This window comes from Lacerta agilis, chromosome 11 (genome assembly GCF_009819535.1).
Source record: "Lacerta agilis isolate rLacAgi1 chromosome 11, rLacAgi1.pri, whole genome shotgun sequence".
NCBI lineage: Eukaryota > Metazoa > Chordata > Lepidosauria > Squamata > Lacertidae > Lacerta > Lacerta agilis.
In genome coordinates this window covers 28,437,873-28,459,857 of record NC_046322.1, presented here as the reverse complement: position 1 = coordinate 28,459,857, position 21,985 = coordinate 28,437,873, and the positions used below count along the sequence as shown (strand labels likewise).

Genomic DNA, 21,985 nt, shown 5'->3' with positions numbered 1-21,985 from the left:
CCAGCGGGGGAGCGGCGCGGGTGGGAGAGAACAGAGCGGCCATTGTTTTGTAATCCGCCCTTCTCGAGCGTTCGCATTTGGCGTGGGAACTAGGCTGGCCGGGAGGCGGCCGGGGAGGGGGGAGCCCCACTCCCTGAGTCCACGAGGCGTCTCCCGGGCTCTGAGTTCTGACTCTGCCTTCCTCTTCCTCTCGAGCAGCAACTCTTGGGGGGTGGGGGTGGGGGTGGGGACTTCCTCCTCGGGGCGTGCAAGTAGGATGAGTAAGGCTTCGGCGCTGGGCGTTGCCGGGGAGAGCCAGGCCCCCTGTCCGTCAGGTGACTGCGACGGCTGGGAGACCTCGGCGCTCCTCGGCTGCCGGCAGCCACAGGAGCCATGGAGCGGCTGGCGGTTCTGCTGTGGGTCTCCGCGGCGCTGGCTGCCGCCTCGTCCGCGCACCAGCCGCAGGGGCCGCCCAAAGCCGAGGAGCTGCTTTGTGGCCAGGAGGCGGCTTCCTCCTCCGTCTCCCTGTGGCCGCTGCCCCGCTCGCTCTGCGTCTCCACAGCCCGGCTGCAGCTGGCGCCCAAGCGGTTCCAGATCGTCCACGGCCCGGGCTCCTCGGCGGGGCCGAGCTGCTCCTTGCTGCAAGATGCGTTCCGGAGGTGAGCTGCGAGAGCTTTCGGTTTCAACTCTCGGGCAGGGCTGCCTCCTCGTACCCCAGCCCAAGCCGCCCTGCTATACCTCAGCTCTTGCAAGGTGCACCCGCTCGAGTTGTTGTTCTCTTGTCTTTCTCCCGGAAGGGCTGTTGTGTTTTTTCTCCCTCGGCATGTAAAATCTGACAGGGGGACGTGTTGACCCCATGTGTAGATGCATGCCATCCATTTAAGAGCATACACACACACACACACCCCCGAAAGAAAGAAAAATCATGGGAATTGTAGCTTGCATGGAGCTGCAGATCTCAGCACCCTAAACAACCCCTTGTGTCTCTTTTAGGAGGAGTGGTGTGCTTTAAATGTGTAGCTTTTAAATTATTTTTATTTTAATCATTGAATTTATATACCACCCTATACCCGGAGGTCTCACGGTGGTTCACAGAACTGAATCAAAATATAAAACCGCAAAATATATAATCAAAATAAAAACAACCACCCAATAACCCCTCCCCCCCCAAAAACCCAACATTTTAAAAGGGCATAGGATATCAATCCAATCAACCAAAGCTTAAAAAGGAACGTTTTTGCCTGGCGACTGAAGGTGTATAATGAAGGCACCAGTTGAACTTCCCTGGGGAGAGCATTCTTTCCACAGACAGGGAGCCATTGCAGAGAAGGCCCGTTCTTGTGTTACCACCCTCCAGACCTCACATGAAGAAGGGCCTCAGAAGATGATCTTGGGGTCAGGGTAGGTTCATGTGGAAAGAGGTGGACCAGGATCGGTGTAATATGCTCAAACCATCTTGCTCCAGTGAGCAACGTGGCCACTGAATTCTGAACTGACTGAAGTTTCTGGACCATCTTCAAAGGCAGCCCTACGTATAACACATTGCAGTAATCTAACCTTGAGGTTACCAGAGCACAGACAACAGTGGTTAGGATATCCCTGTCCAGATTGGGGTGTAGCTGGGCAACCAGTCAAAGCTGATGGAAGGCTCTCTGGGTCTTACCTTCCGTGGTGAGATGTGTCTATTCATCTCTTTTGTTACTAACATTCAGAAGTAATTTGAAAATGCTGCTGTTCACCAAGACAACTTTATATATATTTTTATACTGTGGTGTTCTGCTGCTTGGTTGTTTGCAGTCCTAAGATCTTTTGGGAGGAAGGCCAGGATAGAAATCTACCGTAATAGATAATAAAAGAATGACACAAAAAACCCTGATATAAGGGGGGGGGGGGAAACAGCTACCTTTAAGTTGAGAGAGAACCACCCTTTAAATGAAAACAGATGCTAGAGGGAGTGGAGCTCCCATGCCTTTGAGTGTTGTGTATGTAGGCAAGGGAAATCTGACTGAAACAGCATCTCTCTCACCTGTAATACTTTGCCATGACAATTTGCACCTGCTCCAAATTCCCTTGCCTGGAGAATTTTTAAAGGGGCAGGATTCATGTCTGTCTTCCATCTATTCACTGAGCCCTAAACTCTTTGGGGAAGGAGGGCAGGATAGAAATCTAACAGATAATAAAAAAATGACACAAAAAACCTTGACATAAGAAAAAAAATCAGCTACCCTTAAGTTGAGAGAGAACCACCCTTTAAATGAAAACTGATGCAAAAGGAAGTGGAGCTATTCTTGCCTAATATGAATGGTTGGAGGATCTTTTCTCAACAGTAGAGTTGCACAGAATATTTTTTACTTTCTAGCATCAAAAATGAAAAAAGAGCTTATACAAATTTGGTGTCAAAGGTATCCATTGTTCTTCTGTGAGCCACCAACCACCAGGTTCTATTTTGTTAACCTTACTTGCTTTCTTCCCTTTTGAATGGGTAATTGCAGAGTAATTGCTGCTTGGATAACCTGAAATGATCTGAGAGTCAGTATCTTTTGACAGGATCAAAGTTTCTTTAGTTGCCTCTTTCACCATAGGATAAGTAATGGTCGTGTAAACAGGGTTGTCGGGTGAACTTGCACAGAGATAGGTGTGCTTCAGGGGCGTAGCGAGCCGCTTGGCTGCCGGGGGCGGCAAGCCAAGCGGCACCCCCGGGGGGGCAGGGCGTCGTTCTGTGTGCATGACTTCATGACGCATGCGCACGGAGTGACGCCTCCGCCCAGGCCAGCGAGTAGGGGCCCCTCCTCGCTAGCCCGCCCGGCTCCGCCCAAGCAGTGGCGTAGCTAGCCTCTGCGCTGCTGGGGGCGGCGGCAGAGCAGAGGCACCCCCCTGGGGGAGGGGCACGACGCGTGCGTCGTTACGTCATCATGACGTCACGATGCACGTGTATGCAGAAAGTGGGAATTTCCCCCTTTCCGAGGCTTTTTTCGGCGGGGGGGTGGTCAGGTAGGAGGGGGTGACAAGCATGACACCCCCTCCTTGCTGGTCGCCCCCCCCCCCGCCGGAAAAAAGCGGCAGAAACTTCCGGCGAGGTCGCCATCACGGGCGGTCGTGGGTTGCCTCGGCAGCGAGGCGACCCAGTCCAGCCCGGGGGTTGGAGCCCCGCTACCGCTAAGCGGGGCTCCGGTGAGGCGCGGGAAGAGCGTCCTGCGCCTCGGGCTCCCCGGCGGGCCCGCTAGGCTCCGTACCCTTCCCTCGTTCCCCCTGTAAAGGGGGAGTGGGGGTGAAGGGAGCGCGGAGCTGGGCCATTAGGGGAAATGCCCCAACCGGGCGGAAAAGCGGCGAGTACTGGCCGTGACGAGCGACGACGTTCTCCCTGTAAAGATGAAAGGAAACGAAGCCCGGTGGTCGTGAGTACCTGATTGGATTAATTTGTGAACTTAACGACTTAACGATCCGGGAGGTTTTAGAGAAAGGAAGTCTGCCTCCCTCCCTTCGGCGGCAAGAAAATAACGGTCTATGACACTGTTGCTACTGAGATGGTTACAATGTTAAGATTTTTTCACAAGTGAGACTTTATAGATCTCCCTTTGGGGAGGAAGAGGATGGAGAATATTCCTTGTGAAAGCTATGGTCTTTGCGCCCCGGTTTCAGGGAAAATGGCTGCGAAAAGTTTGAGCCGAAGTGGAAAATTACTGCTATAAGATGGAAAACATTGAAATAGAAACTGAAATTTGATACCTATGCCCGTCCTCACCATGTTGGGCTTTGTTTTTGAAATTGTTTTGGACTCTGGACTAACTGATGAACAAAGGATTATTATTTTGAAACTGGAACTGCTTAATCAGAAATTGAAGGTTTTGAGTGGGGATATGAAGAAAAATTTACTTCCCACAGAGGAGACCTTTCAGGTATTCGACACTATGGAAGAGAGCCTTGGCAAAGAGCTGAAAGGGATGATCGAAGAATTGAGAGAGATGGCTTGGCGACTCCCGGAAAAAGAAACGTCCTTCGGTGGTGGCAGCCCGGGGACGGCGAAGAATGTTATATCCAGCCCCCGAGGTGAGAGCTCGGGAGCGAAGGGCAAGAAATTAAGATATTTACAAATAGAAGAAGAATGCAGCATTGAATGGGAGAAGCCGAAAGAAGATGAACAGTGTACCCTGATGTTCGATGCAAGGACTGTTGGGGACTGTGTCTGGTTCTGTGGACGTACAAGAAAAGAGGACAATTTGAGGAGTAGTTCCGGTGTAAGATGGAGAAGGACATTGGATAGAGGGGGGATAGGGTGAAGTGTGTTAAGTGCAGAATATAAATGGTCTGTTATGGTAATCTGAAATCGGAGGGTTAAGACATTAAGTTTTATTATATTTTTTAACAAGAAAAGGGATATTTTGAATTTTTTTGTTATTAGCAGCAGTTTAAGGGAAAGAAGAATAGCTTAGATCTGATATAAGAATAATTTGTTAAGATATAAAGTTATGTTATCAATCATTATGGATTAAGATGATTGTTTAGATTTGAATTTCTTTTTAAATGAATTCAATTTTTTGAGAGATGAAGTTATTAAAGTAGAATCTGGATTTGGAACCGAAGGAGAGAAGGCAGGGGAAGTCAACTTTAAAGAATCGAAACTAGAAATTTTTTTTTTCTTTATGTGTGTAAAAAAGAAGAATCGTGGTTATGTTTGTTTTTGTTTTGTATAAATGTGGGTGGGTGACGGTATTATTTGTTATGGAAAATACCAATAAATTCTTTATTAAAAAAAAAGGAAAAAAGCGGCAGAAAGGGCAAAAAGAAGCAGAGCAAGCGCTTGAATGCACGCCTGTTCTGCTTCCTTTCCCCGCCCCCCCCAGCGGTTTTTTTCGGCGGGGGGTGGTGGCCAGCGAGGAGGGGGTGACAAGTTTGACACCCCCCATCGCTGGTCGGCCCCCCCCCCCCCGCCGAAAAATAGCCGCTGGAAGGGGGAAAAGGCGACATGCCCCCTATTCGGGTCCGCCCGGCGGGGCGGGGTGGCAGGGGCCGGCCAAAGTGTCAAACCCCCCCCTTGACCTAGGGGCGGCCCGCCCCCCCTTGCGACGCCCCTGCGCCCAAGGAGCCCAGCGGCGAAAAAAGCTGGCCCGCCCCTCTCCATTCTCTGACTCCTCTCAGGGAGCCCAGCCAGCGGTGGAAAAAGCTTTTTTTGCCACTGGCTGGAGGAGCCTGGGCATGGAGAGGGGTGGGCCAGCGAGGAGGGTGACACCCCAAACCCCATCAGCGCTAGGCAGCATGGCCGGTGATCAGGGATGATGGGAGTTGCTATCCAGCAACATCTGGAGGATGACAGCCAACGCTGATAGGAGCTCAGTCTATAAGAAATGTAGTCAGACTGGAATACATGGGTGTAGCCAAGGGGAGACAGAAAGGGACAGCTGCCCCATCAATAAAAATACACAGCAAACCTAGGTTCTCCCCCCACACACACACACAAAAGACCTGCCTCCCCAACAAAAGACCTGCCTCCCCTAACAAAAATCTTGTTGGAATATATAGATTTATATAGATTTATGCTGCACATAACATCTTTCTGGGTTCACTTCCAGGTACTATGAATACATATTTGGGTATTCCAAATGGCAGAATGATGATGAGAAGAAACCTCTTTTGGAAACGGAGCTATCCTCGCTTCAGGTCATTATTACTTCAGAAGATTCTGAATGTGATAAATTTCCCAGCATCACATCTGATGAATCTTGTAAGTATGCTGGTGTAAATGTGTGTAGCGCCTTCTTCCTTCCCAGCTGTGGATTAATTACAGCATTCTATTGACTAGGGTGGGGAAACTGTGGCCTTCCAGATTACTAGACCCCCTCCTCCAATCAGTTAAAAATAAAAGTCTTGAATATTTCTCACTGGTATTAATATCTGTATTCATAATTTTGATGTATTTTTTCCCTAGCAAGCAAGATGAGTTGGGGTGCTAAATTATGGGTGTGGAGACTTGCATTCTGGAAAATCAGGGACAAATGCTTGACACCTGTTGGTGCTTTATGGAGCAATCCAATATATACCCAGCCACATCGCTGATTCTTCCTCATCAATTGAAACTGACTACACCTGTGTAACTGGAAGTTTACTGGAAGAACACAGGTGGGGCCTCCACATAATATTTTAGCATTGGACACTTCTATTCAGTGTTCCAGCCCTCAGCCATTCCTCCTTTTTTAAAAAAAACTTTTGCCCCGAACAATTTGCATTCCATAGTGAGTGAACACACTCAGTCCTCATTAGGCTGTTTTTGGGTCCCTGCTGAGGGTTTGTGCTAAACATCTTTTGTAATTCTGCGAACCTTCGAGTTCATCCAGACCTGATGAGGCTTCCTTCTCTTGAATGGTTTGTGTTGTTTTGATTGCATAAGAATACAAAATTGAGTAAGTTTTGGAGATAGAGGCAATTATATGCATTGGGCTGTTTTGGGGTGGGTTTGTTTGTTTTGTAAAAAGGATATCCTTTGTTTTTATGTTCATTGCTTTATGGAAACTGTTGCGTGTTTTATTTCATAAGCTCCCTGGAGAACGTGATCCAAATGGTGGGCTAATTTTTTAAAATAAAAATAAAAATTGCTTTGTGTTATAGCGATGGTTGCTATGAGATGAGACAGTCTTGATTTCCAGATTTTGGATAAATAGTGACGATTCTACTGATTTAAATATAGGAGAGTCTTGTAAGTTCTGAAGGTGTTTGTTTACATTTTCCTAGTTTTCCTGTGTTCACATAAATGGGGCATATTTTGAGGACGGCTACACCGGGCAGATGGGAGCAGGGAGAAACTGTTTGTAAATATTACAGAATATTTGTAGGTATGCTGTGCCTACTGGATATATATATGATGAACCTGATCCAAAGAAAGTTTGTCACAGACATGCCATTGAAATCAATAGGGTGGCAGAATTACTGACTTTATGTGGACTGCAGCTGCTGAGAGCAGAAATACAGGAAGGCAGGGGCAGCCTCTTTGGAAGGCTCTACTTCTCATTTCAGTTCTCCTTTTCGTTGGCTTAGTCATCTAATGTTGTTTGTGGTTACTGTCAGTCTCGGGGGAGGGCATTGGAAAGAGAATCTGATGTCCTCATCCAGGGCTTTGAAGCAGACAGAGGTAGCACAAGAAAGTTGTGCTGCTTTTCCCTGCTCCAGAGCTCAGTAGGATACAAGACGTTCCCTCTCCCCAATCATTTTTGGAGACTTGGGCTGCTTCTCCCTGCTCCGTGTGTGCATTCAGCTTTACGCGCTTGGCAGTTAAAAAAAATTAAATAGAAAGGGGGTGGGGGAAAGACTTTGGCAGTCCCACCCACCATTGCACCCAGTGTGTTTGGACTATATGCGATTTTGGCTTTAGGCACGATCCCTAGGACATAGGTCCCATGTAAGTTGAGGGATTACAGTGTGGCATGAAGGACTGGGGCAGTAGCAGCAGCAGCAGCAGGGGGTGTCCTCTCCTGATGTGCTGAGATTTGGAGCAGGAAGGGTGGAATTGAACCAAACAGTTTGTGCGTGCAAGGATTAGTACAAGTGCAACAGGATTTCCTTGCTTCGCCTCCCCAAATCTGCTCCAGAGTACTGAGGGAGCTCCCAGAACAGATTTAGGGGGGACGTTGGTGAAGGAGAGGTGGAAAATGTTCCGTTGCGCAAAGAGAGATCCTTGCACAGATGGAACCAGTTACTTAGCACTAAGGATCCAGTGTCATGTCATGGTTAGAGGGTCGGACTAGGACCTGGGAGACAAGGGTTCAAATACCCACGCAGGCATGAAGTTCACTGAGTGGCTTTGGGCCAGTCACTGTTGTGTTTTTATATTCTGTCGGAAGCCGCCCAGAGTGGCTGGGGCAACCTAGTCAGATGGGCAGGGTAACAAGAACAACGATTTCTGCACCTACTTTTGCCTCTGGCCCCACCCACCTCTGGCATGTGGCCCACAGAAGAGAGAGTAGCTCTCAAGCTGAAAAAGGTTCCCAACCTGTTTTAAAAGATCGCTGGCTGTGCAGATGAAATGGTGTTTGGCTTATTTTAATTGAGATTGAAGATCTTGCATTTTTGTTCAGCAGTGTGGCTGTTTTTAAGAAACTGCTCAGAGTAGGCTTGCACAACTTCATAGCCCTCTTTATAGCTTTTGCTGCTGTTACTGCAGAAACAGAGGAGTTGTTAAGCGGCATTCAGGTGGCTGTAGTATGTGGCTCGGGATGCTCTGTTGGGGCCACAAGTGATGCACGCCTGACTTGGATAAATCCTTATTCCTACAAGTCTTTTTATAGTTACATGAAGACCAGAGGTGAACTAGAATTAATTTTCACCTTTCCTTAATTGCCAATGGTCAGCTTTACTTTAAAAAGGCACCTAGGACTTAAAACGGCTAGTTTATTATCAGTGTTGCAATCCAACCCCATAGTTTTGGATCCTAAGATTAGCTAACCTAGGGAGTCCCTGCCACACTGGCCACCCAAAAGCTTCTCTAGAAGACTTGGGGGCCTTCTTGAACAATGTGGGGTGGATAGAGGAAAGTTGCCCAGGATTGGGCTCAAATCCTGATACAAATTCACTTGCAGAAGTTAATGAAAGGGAAATTTCCCATGCCCTCTTTTCCCTGCAACTTCCCACACACCATCCCATGTTCTCTGGAGGGGAGGACCCCCTCTTGAATAAGCTTTTCATGGGGCAGGAAGGTTGCCGAAGAGGAAGCAGAGGATGACAGACTTTCCTTATGTGAATGTATTCTCAGTTCCAAGCCAGAGACTGCTTAAGTCCCCCTGACTTCATTTGGATACAAGCAGCCTTTGTGCAGGACTGCTCCCAAATTCTTATAATTGGTTGTCTTTATAAGTAAACCAATATTTTCATTACTAAAACTCATAATTGTCATTTGCTCTTAAAGATCAGCTCCAGGTATCAGGACCTACAGCTGTGCTGAAGGCAGACAAAGTTTGGGGAGCATTGAGAGGTGAGTAATGAAAGGTCTTCTCATTCCGTTAGGCCCTATCAGCAGAGGGGGCTCCCTTCATGTTTCCATCACCTTCAGTGGCTCAGAGGTGGTGTTGGCTCAGGAAAGGGCATTCTCCATAGCATCCCCCTAAGCTGCAGAATCCAGCAACTTACAGTCATGGCTGAAGCTGGAGTCACATGACCTGTTTTGCAGTGGTGTGTGTTGTAATCTGGGGGAACACAATCTCTGTCTTGGTTGGAATAGGAGCCCCAAATTTTCTTGTGTAAATCAGCCATAAGTGGTTTGTGTGTTAGACATATTTAATCAGTGGTGGCCATCATCTTGATGACTTAAAAGAAAATGAAAAAGGATGGAGCTACTCCAAACATTTAAAAAGTGGTGAAAAAGGAAGCAAGTTGGCAGACTTAAACTTTTGGATTTTGTCCAATGTAGAGACAAGTGTATATTCCTTGCAGGGAGATGATAAGAGCCCTGCTGGATCAGACCAAAGGCCTTTCTACTTCAGCATTCTGTTCACACAGTGTACAACCAGAAACGTCTGGGAAGGCCACAGGCAGGACCTGAATGCCTGAACAACACTCTTCCCCACTCTTGATTCCCAGCAATTGCTGTTCATACTGTTCCTGATACAGGAGGCACTGGAGATAAACATTTTGTCCCAGAATAAGAAAAGCAAACATTCCCACACAGGGGCCCCATATTCTCCCGCTGGCCAACCCTTGAAAGGTCGGCCTAGAAGGGTTAGAAAAAAGTGCTAGTCATTTGTGTTTTCTGGTTCTTGGCACTTCCTTGGAACATCCAAAGTAGCTGTTGGATGACATCCGTTTTCCTTTGCCAGTTATGGATTACAGTTCAATCTGTTTTGACTTCCAGGTTTAGAAACATTCAGTCAGTTAGTAAATGAAGACGACTATGGAAGTGTAAGTATTTCTCTTCATGGTAAAGGGTAAAGGGACCCCTGACGGTTAGGTCGACTCTGGGGTTGCGGCGCTCATCTCGCTTTACTGGCCAACGGAGCCGGCGTACAGCTTCCGGGTCATGTGGCCAGCATGACTAAGCCGCTTCTGGCGATCCAGAGCAGTACACGGAAACGTCGTTTACCTTCCCGCCGGAGCGGTACCTATTTATCTACTTGCACTTTGCCGTGCTTTCGAACTGCTAGGTTTGCAGGAGCAGGAACTGAGCAACGGGAGCTCACCCTGTCATGGGGATCCGAACTGCCGACTTTCTGATCGGCAAGCCCTAGGCTCAGTAGTTTAACCCACAGTGCCACCCGCATCTCTTCATGGTACAGTGGGCTAATTTGGAGTTTTCCCCAAGTTTGGACTTCAGCAACTGCTTATTAAATTTTTCAGGCTGCTCTGCGTCAAAGGTTGCCTCAGAGACTGTTTGGAAGCTGTGGTGTACCAGGTGGTGGGTACCAGCAGCAGATTAAAGCTGTTCTGCAGCATCTGCCCTGGCTTGCTATATCCTTGCTGAAATAACTCCAGTTGCCTGTTTTGACCAGGAGCTAATAACTGACTGCATGGCTACATCTGCATGTTAGACCATAGATCTGGGATTCCAATGTCATATTCTGGGTATTAGCCCATTTTCACTTCGAATTCTAATTGCATCTCTTATTCCTTACAGTTTTCTTAATGTATTGCACTTTGAATTATATGGAATACAATAAAATACAATAAAAACCAATACAATTACTATTAAAAACCATACAGCATCTAGCACAGTGAATTACAATTGCTACCACAGGCAGAAAAATCATTAGTTTTCAAGTGGTCCTTGGTGAAAAAGCGTTTGCAAGCCGCTGCTACAATATCATATCATATTAATTTGGGAACCAGTTGAACCTTCTCTTCCTCTCTTATATTTTAATAGCTATTTGTCAATGAATCCGACATTACTGACTTCCCAAGATTTGCTCATCGAGGGATCTTGATTGACACCTCAAGGCATTTTCTGCCTTTGAAAACTATCCTATTGACTTTGGTAAGTTGGCAATCGGCATGTTCTCCCCTGCCTGTCTTCCGCTAATGTGGCAAGTTTAAATGAAACCACCTGTTTCCTTGCCAAGAAAAGGATTAAAGTTCAAATCACTTGAAATACGTGATGATACTAATAGCCTTGTACTTGGTGTTGCTCAGGAATTCTGGGAAGCATAAACATCAACCCAGTTTCGTAACTGGTGGCAAAAATCAGCCAGGTTCCTTGTTGCTGACTCCGAAGTAGTACTATTTTCAGTCCATTGTTTGAATCGAATCCACCCATGGAAGTTTTCATGCCCCTTCTCTCCTTGGCAGCCATTGAGTCCCTAAACACCCCCCCCCCCCAAGGCTGTATGGGGTGGGAAACAGTGCAGGAGGAGGCTGAGGAAATCACAGAAAACCAAGGCACAGGCACCTTCTGAGTGGGGCTTCCTTTCAGTTCAGCATATTTGTCCTTTCTGGCTCAAGGATAGCTATTTCAAGCACCTGGGTGCTAGTAAACAGGGGAAGTGCTTACTCTAAATGTCTGGGTGGCTAGTTAATGGCCGTGCACTCCCACCTCAGCCTTCCACAGTATCTGGAAAGGGCCATTGAATGCTTGCTTTAGCAACTCTCTTACTGCCAGGCAACTACAATCTTCTTCTTTACTGGCTGCTTAGTAATGGAACCATGGATGGTGAGGAACAAAGAGCATTGCAGTGGCACTTACTTAACAGCAGATTTAATGTACCTTTATTTAGGATTGTGGGTGAAGGCTTCACTTTGTTATGGTGTTTCAGAATAATGTAGGTGTTGGAGAAGAAACGGTAGGGTCACTTTACTCTTGATTTATGTAGGGTTGCCATATTTCAAAAAGTAAAAAAACAGGACACCCCAAAAGTTGTTGAGCTTTTTAGGAAAAACCAAAAGCTTTTGAGCTCTTTTAAGACACCAAAGCAGTTGACTTATTTTATGGGGGAAAAAACCCAACCCGAAAAACCACCATGATTTCTTGGTTACTTCCTGAAGATCCAGGATAAACAGCCGACAGGACGTCACTTTCGCCTTTGAAATCCCAGTATTGTTCAGAAGTATGGCAGCCCTAATTTATGGCACTGAAGAAGACAATTACTTGGGGGGGGGAGAGAGACTTTGCTAAGTGCTGTGTAAAAATCTCTCTTTAAAAACTATTTGCCTCTCCATGCAGGATACCTAACTGAAACACCATCCTTTTTTTCTCTTAGGATGCCATGGCATTTAACAAGTTCAATGTCCTGCATTGGCACATTGTAGATGACCCATCCTTTCCTTATCAGAGTGTCACTTTTCCTGAACTGAGTCGCCAGGTAAGTAAATGGTCCTGTAGAACATTCTGAAAATTTAGTGCCCCATAATAAAGAGCCTTTCCCAAACATGAGTCTGAAGAAGTGTGCATGCACACGAAAGCTCATACCAGCAACTAACTCAGTTGGTCTCTAAGGTGCTACTAGAAAGAATTTTCGATTTTGTTTTGACTATGGCAGACCAACACGGCTACCCACCTGTAAATGAGTCTATTATGTTGTATTAGTTGCTGCTTAAAAGCCATAATACAAGGAAGAGGAACCTATGGCTCCCTGGATATTTTTGGGCTCCAAACCCAATCAGTCCTAGCCAGTATTACCAATGCTCAGGGATGAAAGCATTTGTACTCTCAACAGCTTCTGGAGGGCCACAGGTTCCCACTTAGTGGAAAAACGAGAAAGTTCTCCGCGCAGACGGTTCACTGGAATGGCATTGTCGCACCTCTCTGAGAGGCAACCATGTTAAGTCTGTTGGAACAGATACAACAAAGAGTCCGTGAAACATTGAAAGCGTGGAAGGCACACCTGGGGGAGTCAGATCGCTGCCTCTGGCTCCCTAGCAGCTCGGCACTTTGCAGCCTGCCTCCAAGAACACCACTGTGATGGGCTGCTGATTTGGGAAATTTAAAATGGTGGAGAAAGGACAGGACAACACAAGAAAGAAGGAAAAAGAAAGGAAATGAAGAAAGTGGGCAAAAATGGCTGCGAAATATATAAGAAACATTATATAATGTATATCTTGGATTAAAGTTTCTTATAAATCTTAGCACCATTTTGAGACTTTGCCTATTTTTTTGCTTTCTGAAGCAAATTACCAAAATTTTGATTAAAAGTTGCAAGCCCTATGAAAGTGTGTGTGTGTGTGTGTGTATTTTCTAAGACATTTCAGATCATTCAGTCACCTAGCTGCTTTTCCCATGATTGGTACCTCCTCCTAAATCTTAAGGACATAAGTGGAGCCCTTTTAAATCAGATTGAAGGCCCACCTAATCCAGCATCCTGTTTCCCCCCAGGGGTCAACAGTTCAAGTTAAATAACCCAAATAGTCTTGGTGATTCCCATTTTTTATTTGTTTTCTCAGTCTGCTTTATATAATATACTGGCATGGGCTACTATTTTGAACCAGTTGTCAGCCAGGCCTTTGTACAACATTATCCAGCCTTGGAACAACAACACTCTGGCCAATACAGTGGTGCCCCGCTAGACGAATGCCTCGCTAGACAAAAAACTCGCTAGACGAACGGCATTCGTCTAGCGGAAGCTGCGCGGCTGTCATTGCCGCTTCGCTAGACGAAAAACCCACTAGACAAAAATTTTCGCAGGACGAATTATTTTTGTCTAGCGGGGCACCACTGTACCAGCTGCAACTTTCTTTCAGACTGCATCAGCAAAAGTGCAGTCTTATCCCCCAGATGGGGACACTGAAACTGCTCAGAAGCTAGACTACATTGCCAGTAGTCCTTGGGTGCTGTAACACGACACTCAAGTTTAATCGGCTCTTCAGCCTTACTGGCATATTCTTGGCATCACATTGTAAAATAACTACATGTGTGGACATTTTCACAGGGGGCCTATTCATACAATCATGTTTACACTCCCACTGACATCCGTCTGGTGCTAGAGTATGCTCGGTTACGGGGGATTAGAGTTATCCCTGAATTTGACAGCCCAGGACATACCCAATCTTGGGGGAAAGGTAAGATGCATATTATTCTGAAATGCTATTGATATTGTAAACATGTTGGAACTGGCTTTAGTTGGGCGCATTTATTTATTTATTTATTTATTTATTTCCCACTTTGTTCTTATTTTCAAGATGCTTCTATTATTGCTATCGTATTCATTTTTATTGTATTTGCATTGTTATTAACTGCCTTCAGCACCATTTAGTTACAAAAGGTGGGGTATTGAACTTACTATAGGAAGTAGTCCAGCCACAGGATTTCACCCTCCCATTATGAAGAAAAGAAAATCAATTGAGTGCAAATAGATTTATTACGAAGTATAATTTAATTCCAAAACAGTTCAGTTTTCACCACGCTACATATAGCTTAACTATATGTTTCAGGGTTTCTGAGATTGGCCTTTAAATATATAACCTAGAAATGGGTTGAACTTCTTAACGTTGTTGTTGTTGTGATAAATCTGCCTTTGTACCATATTGCTGATCAGTTCTTTTAATTTTTGTTCTGACATCTAGTAAAATAGCATTGTAAACTGTCATAGCTGGTCAGTGCAGACAGTACTTAGATAAATTGACCAATGATCTGCCTTAGGATAAGGCAGCTTCCTATGTTCCTAGTATAGACAACCTTTCTAACAATGCCAATAATAAAAATGTAGGACACAGGGTGGGGTGGGGGAGTATTTAGTAGGGAAACAAATGTTCAGTAGCCCATAATGTGAAACAGAAAGCGCTAATCTCTGGAATAAAATGACAAATTTGGCAAGTGAATGCAAACCTCTTGTGACTACTGGTCCATACTTTTCAGGATCTGACCTTCTATAGAACTCTGAAATTTTTAAAAGCTTAAAAAACATCGTGTTCTTGACCATATTTGGGGGGGGGGACCCCATGTATTTAAGTTCTTGGAATTGTTTTTAAAAGAAGCATAAGAATGCAACTTTATATGGTGCAACAACAACAAATGCACCTTTTGAAGCTAATGTTTCAATGTTATTTTATTTTAGGACAAAAAGAGATCCTCACACCATGCTACAGTGGAGCACATCCGAGTGGGTCTTATGGGCCTGTAAACCCCATTTTGAATACAACATATGATTTCATGGCTAAATTATTCAAAGAAATTGGCAGTGTATTTCCGGATGATTATATCCACTTGGGAGGAGATGAAGTGGACTTCAGTTGTTGGTACGGTATAACATGAAGAGTCTACATTGCTTATTCACCTGAAATCTGTTGAGTTGGAAACTGTAACAGGAAAGGAAATAGGATAGGCAAGGATCCTTCAAGCGTGGCTCTCCCCCACACCCCACCCCACTCCAGACTGTAGCCCTTTGCACCAGGTTGGGGTCCACGTTCCTCCAAGCTCGTGGCTTGTTAGACAAAGCAGAAGGTTGTACAATAGTGTTGTACAATAAAGGGGAGGGGTGCAGCTGATTGTATATTGTGGGACTTGCCAGTGGCTCACTTTGGATGAACTGAATCCTGGTCTGGGTGTGGCTAGCAGATTGGGGAAAGACTTCGCACAAGCCAGCCCTACATGGCTTCTGGCTACCTTAGAACTTCTGTGCATACTGTTGAAAGCGGAAGAATTCCAATAGTGGAGCAGACCATCTGGTCCATCTAGCGGGGGGGGGGGGGTTGATACTTATTTTTACCCCAAGAGCAAATTCATCATTGACCAGCCCTCCAGGGGCTGCATATCATTGGTGGGCGTGACCAAAATTGCAGACCAGCTGAAGGGGAGAAGGTTATTGCCCCCTCCCCTGCTCATCTAATGGTTGATTTGATTATTGGGGAGAGGATAATCCCTTAAACTGTTGGGCTGGGAGGGGAGAGGTTTACTTTGGCCACCTCATGAGAAGAGAAGACTCCCTGGAAAAAACCCTGATGTTGGGAAAGATGGAGGGCACAAGGAGAAGGGGGCGACCGAGGACGAGATGGTTGGACAGTGTTCTCGAAGCGACTGGCATGAGTTTGGCCAAACTTCGGGAGGCAGTGGGGGATAGGGGTGCCTGGCGTGCTCTGGTCCATGGGGTCACGAAGAGTCGGACACGACTGAACAATAACAACAACCCAACCCAAGGCATTGTCTGCTTTAACCTTTCGTTTTGCTGCTGCTGTCTTGGGTGGCCAGAAAAATAAATTGCCTAGGCAGCCAGATGAAGCCCCTGGCAGGAGGTGAACTACTGCTCATCTAGCTCACGAGCCTTTCCAGAGCCAGTAGTTTGGATCACTTCATTAAGTAGGGCATGGTTGCAGCGACTTGCTAGCATTTGATAGATGCTGGGAAGATCAATGTCAAATCTTAACAGAGAGAACAGCTTCAGTGTTTGGTGAAAACACAGCAGGCATGTAGAAGCTGTGCCTCATAAAGCAAAACACAGCCAGGTGTCTGCCGAATGATAGACGCTGCTCCCCCCCCCACCTCTTCTCTCTCTTTTGGAGCCTACCTGGTACCACAAATAGGTTGCCATACATGTCAGGTAGACAGTGTCTTAGTTTGTTGCGTCACAAATCTGGTCATTACCATGGCTTACAACCACTGATCAGCCTGCCTCCTATTATCCTATGCAAGTTACAAGATCTCATCATAAGCAGACTTTATCTGAATTACTTGGTTTCTGTTCCTCTTGCTCATCTATTGTGGAGATGCAGCGTCACTGCCAATACAAGGGCTGCCTCTCCCCGTATGAACTGACCCAGACCCTGTGCTCATCTTCTGAGTCCCTTTTTCGTGCCCCCCCTCCATGGGGGGTCCAGAGGGTGGCAACATGAAAAGAGGCATTTTCTGCAATGGCACCATTTGTGGAATGCTCTCCCCAAGGAGGTTTTCCTGGCGCCATTCTTATATATCTTTAGGTGCCAGGCAAAATCTGTCCTCTATTACCAGGCCTTTGGCCTTTAACCATCTGTGGGTTTTTAGAAGCAGGCAGGATGTTTTTTTAATGCATTCCTTTTTTAATGTATCTATGTTGGGGTTTTTGTCTGTCTGGTTGGTTGTAAGTTGCTTTGGGTTGCCTTGGGTAAGATAAAGCAACTAACAAATTTAATGAATAGTAATCATTTAGTTATTGTTTATTTTTCTTCGGTAAAGCCATTGTCTGTGGCTTCATAAGGGGGTAAGAGTTCTGAAAGAATGCATATTGGAGAATTCTGGTGGTCAGTGGGTAACATGTTATTTCCTAGTAAGTCTTGGTGCAAAATCCCATTGGTACTTCTGTAGTATGCTGCTGATCTTGGCAAGAAGCATAATTGTGTTTTCTCTCTTCCCTTATAGGAGGTCCAATCCTGATATACAAGAATACATGAAGAAGCAAGGGATTTGGTTTACCTATGCTAAACTGGAATCCCACTTTGTTGAGAAGTGAGTTTCTCTTTCAGGCAAGAGACTGCTTATTGGCAGTTTCCACACAATGCTAAAACATGGTTTAGTAAGCCCAAGTCAAGCTTCCCTGCTGTGTGGCCAGGATAAAGACATTTGCTGAGTTAATTTTCATTTTCAAATAATCTTGGTTTCCAATTATGTGTGAACCTGAACTTCTGGTATAAAACAAATAATGGTGGGTTAGCCTGGCTTGTTTAGACGCTAAGTGGTTTGTTTTAAACCAGGATTCCTGATTTCTATGTATCTTCAACCTGTAGGTTCACTAAGTCATCCTCCCAGCTGTGTGGGAGGGTGTGTGCGCCCGAGGAGCTTCACTTGGTCACACAGAGACACATCCATGTAGCACTAAACCATGGTTTAGCATTACACAGCTATTGCATTCTTGCTGTTTTTCCCTACTCCTTTATCCATGCAAAAACCACCATTGTTATTGTCAGCAACACATTCTTGTAGTCAAAGACATGTGATTCAACACTTTATCAGCATAACGCTCACACCTTCTCAGTTCCACACTGGAGCTCATTCTGTTCACATTAAGCACAAACAAAACCTAAAGTCCACAGTCCAACACAGAATTAGGTACACTCCTTAACTGTTGGCTTGCAACCAGTTTCTGCAACAAGAAAAAGTTGGACAAATCAATTCCTATGTTGGCCCAAGGTGTTTCTTTTATTTTAAAAAATAGTCATTTTTTGTGCTTTAATACAATTTTTGATGTTTGGCAAGAAGCAGCGTAGTGGCTAGAAACAGAGATGTTAAGCAATAACCACCAGAAAAGGCAATGCAAGGAGTGTGTGAGAAGGGGGCATTTTCTCAGAGGCTCCTTTCTTGAACCCTGGAGACTTTGGCAGATACTCCTTGCATGTTTTAAAGTATATCACAGCCACAATTTGTGCTAGTAACTTGCTGTTCTTAATCATTTGGAGCCAATCATGGCTGAAATAAGGGATATAAATGAAACAAGTAAATAGCAAGTACATAACATCTTAAAAATATTATTACTACTAGAATATTGGACATGGTGTCTTCTCTGAACAAGAAATCCATAGTGTGGCAGGAAGTCTTTGATCATGGAGCAAAGGTAAGGACTGAGAGATTATCTGTGCTGTTCTGCGAAAACTTAATTTTCATGTGCTAGAGTAACCCAGAAGACACCTGTAGCACTATCTGAAATGTTTAAACCTTTCAGAATTGTGTGATCTGATCCAAGGATGCATTTCATCAAGGCAATATAAGAAGCAAATACATTGTAAGTCAAATGTAGTAGAAATGTGACTGTCCTGTATATTTCAAAAGTACATATAATATGATGCTGGAAAGGTGACATACCGGTACTTTACGTGGCTGTCTCATAGCTTATGCCTTTCTAAAATTGCATCACTCTTGTAGCTCTTAATACGCCAAAGCAACCCTTAAAAAGGGAGACTGTCTGTAAGCCTGCTCTGTTTTTATTTTAAGGTTCATTATTTTAGGCAGTACTAGTTAAGTTTTAACTGGAAAAGCCTTAAAACCAGTTTAGCACTTGGGTATCCAGCAACGCTTCCTCTGCGTTCTTCTGCTTCTCCAGTGCTTTTGCAGAGTTTTTTCAAACTTCTTACTTCTCCTTCTTGCGCGACGGTGTGTGTACCTTTCGTGCCAGCAATTAAACTCCCACAACGTCTGGGTTGTTTCAAAGCAAGTACGCTTTATTACAAGCATATAAATCATAGCCACTTTCCCGGAGAGTGGGAGGCCATCATCGCTCCGGTCTCTCCGGTTCAGAACCGAAAGTAAGACTGACCAAGAAATAAATGGTGCGTCACATAAATCACAAAGACATCGCATACAGCAGATAACCCCGGATGTTGTGACACATCCTCCCTGTGGGAGGAGCGAACTGTTGAGCTTCTTTAACCCTCAAAGCTCCAAACATCAGTTTCTTTCACCATTTCAAGTGCTCCAATAAACTTTGTGGGGGTCACTCTGTAAAAATTGGAATAAATCTTAGCACAACTAAATGCTCTTAGCAAACCAGTCACACAAGTGGAACCCGCAACACTAAATTGCTGTGGATTCTCATCTCCTACATGAGTGTTTAGCCTACCAGCTTGCCAGCCTCCTTTTCCACAGTACTTTTAAGTTGGTGGTGGGGAGGAGGGGTTGAGCAAATTAGCACTCAAAAGTGGTTTGATCACCTGCTTGTATTCCTGCCTTGACCTCCAGGCATGACAGCCCCGTCTCGGCCATCTGTATACTTCCTGTTTCAGTACATAACCATTGGCCTTAGCAGTCAAAATGCTGCTTATTCTGAGTAGGTAACTTTGGAGACTAGCCACTTCCCCTCCAGTCCACATATTAGGATTTCTAAGAGGTTTCTTTGTACTTCTGAAATCTTGTCACTGGGGTAATTGCAAAGATGCTATAATTACCATGGAACAAGTTGATGTCACACCAATATGTGGACAAATCCCAATGGGACTTCATATGAGTGACATTAGTTTTCACATAACCGTATCACATACCCTGGCATGCTACTATCTGCATATGCTTTGGAAGAGATGCCTGTAGCTGGACAGATTTTCATGCTGTCTGAACCCCATGTTTTTGATGTCTTCAGCTACAGTCAGACACAATAGTTGAAGTGTGGATTGACACCATGTATAAAGAAGAGTTAAGAAAAGTAACCAAAGCCGGGCACGGCGCCATCCTGGCAGCACCATGGTACCTAGACCTCATTAGTTACGGCCAGGACTGGAAGAAATACTACAGCGTGGAGCCACTAGACTTCCTTGGTTTGTAGTTTCCTTTTTCCTTTGAGCATTATCCAGGCATTGGTTCCAGTGGGAAAGTTGCATGGCCTTGTTGCTGTGTCTCCCAGTTTTAATGAATGATAAAATTATATCCCTCCATACTCTCCTTTCACCCAAGTTATCTCTCCAGTTTGTTGGTGGAGATGGCATTCTAGACTGTTAATAAGGGGAGACAAAATCTTGGTGGTGGTGTTTTTTTTTTAATGAACAATTTCCTTTTTATTTATTTCAGTTTGGCTGCAGGGGAAATGAACTTTGTCACTGAAGTAGAGTTTAATAAAAGATAGTAATATTCTTTGTATTTATAAGCTCGCTATGTTCGGTCATACGGGCTTTTTATGTTAAGTATTTAATATAATAGTGTATAGGCTGCAACTCAAATCATCTGGATTTATTTTAATAGTCATGACATTAAGAATTGGTACAACGTAATTAACACCTAATGACTATTTCCACAATACTCAACTTGCAAGTGTAAAATACTGTAACTGTATCAGACTGGGCCTGCTTTTAAAGTAAGACACAAGCCAATACTTCTTTTCCTTAAACACAGGGTTCCAATCCCAGAAAGAGCTGGTGCTTGGTGGTGAAGCCTGTCTTTGGGGAGAATACGTGGATGCAACTAATCTCACACCAAGACTCTGGTATAGTTAATCACTCAATTTTTTTCAACAGAAATGCTAACCATCTTGATCTAACCTCTTACATCTGACAAAACTACGCTTGCATCATGATTTTTAAACTTTACTTTCTCAAGTTGTCTTCCTTCCTCTTAATTCTGCCTATGAGGAGCATTAGCGATTGGCATAGTTCTCACTTACCATGGATACTGCATGGCACTCGGGTGTACAAGGGCCAGCTGAAAAAGATGGGAGGGCTCTTGCTTTTTACGAAATGACCAGCCTCAGCTGGTCATAGAAAAGTTAGATTTCCTTGGAGTGATGCCCCACCTTCTCACCTGCCTGCATTAAGTTCCTGATCAACCAGCAGAATTACACAATTCAAGGCTGCAGTACATCTGCAGTACATAATTTAGTGCAGCCTTCTCCAACCTAGTGTTCTCCAGATGTTTTGGACTACAAATCCCATCAGCCCCAGCAAACACGGTCAATAGGCAGGGATGATTAAAGTTGTAGTTTAAAAGTCCTGGAGGCCACCAGCTTGAGGAAGGCTGAGCTAGTGTGTGCCATTTTTAATATTACATCTCACTGTTTTGCTCTTTTTGCACAGAACAATGCTGTAACGTGGTGTGCTTGGTAAGGGGAGGGGCAGATTGTTTTAAAAAATGGAGTACTGGCATACATTCATGTTGCAAATACTTTTAAATCAAATTATTTTGAATGGGCAGTAACGACTTAATATAGCCTTCTATTCATATTAATTCCAGGCCTCGGGCAAGTGCTGTTGGGGAGAGACTCTGGAGCAGTAAAAATGTAACCGATATTGGAGATGCTTATAACAGGCTTACTGAACATCGTTGTCGCATGCTCAGGTAAGAAATGCAATCTAGTAAAGCAGGTACAATCCCAGCAATAGTCTCTGTAGATTTCTTGCATCAAAACTTGGAAGCTTATTAATCTCAAAAGGCGAAAGCAAATCACACTTCTCTCCCCCACAGGCGTGGAATAGCAGCGGCGCCTTTGTTTGTTGGATACTGCAGGCACGAAGCAAGAGACCCCTAACAGCTGTAGGACGACGTTGCCAGAAGTGCCTTTCTGGGAGAAAAACCTGCACTGGAGCACTCTCATTTTGAAATGCTGAAATTTAGAGAATGTTAAATTTCTTGTAGATGTGGAAAAAATAAATGTTGAACTTTTTAAGAGAAAGTAGCTCATTCAGATTCCTGTGTGTATGTGTTTGTTGCAGATGGATGGGGTTG

General features: G+C 44.9%; 1 protein-coding gene across 1 annotated transcript; it reads left to right on the top strand.

Annotated features, from left to right (window-relative positions):
• Positions 1–326: 326 nt before the first annotated feature.
• Positions 327–21,943, top strand: HEXB (hexosaminidase subunit beta). The gene is made up of 14 exons (XM_033164807.1): positions 327–638; positions 5,547–5,698; positions 8,870–8,935; positions 9,812–9,858; positions 10,817–10,927; positions 12,147–12,248; positions 13,812–13,941; positions 14,937–15,117; positions 17,210–17,296; positions 18,326–18,398; positions 19,914–20,088; positions 20,660–20,750; positions 21,494–21,598; positions 21,725–21,943. Exons 1-14 carry the CDS (start codon positions 373–375, stop codon positions 21,786–21,788), a joined length of 1,650 nt encoding a protein of 549 aa, XP_033020698.1. The 5' UTR covers positions 327–372; the 3' UTR covers positions 21,789–21,943.
• The last annotated feature ends 42 nt before the right edge of the window (positions 21,944–21,985 follow it).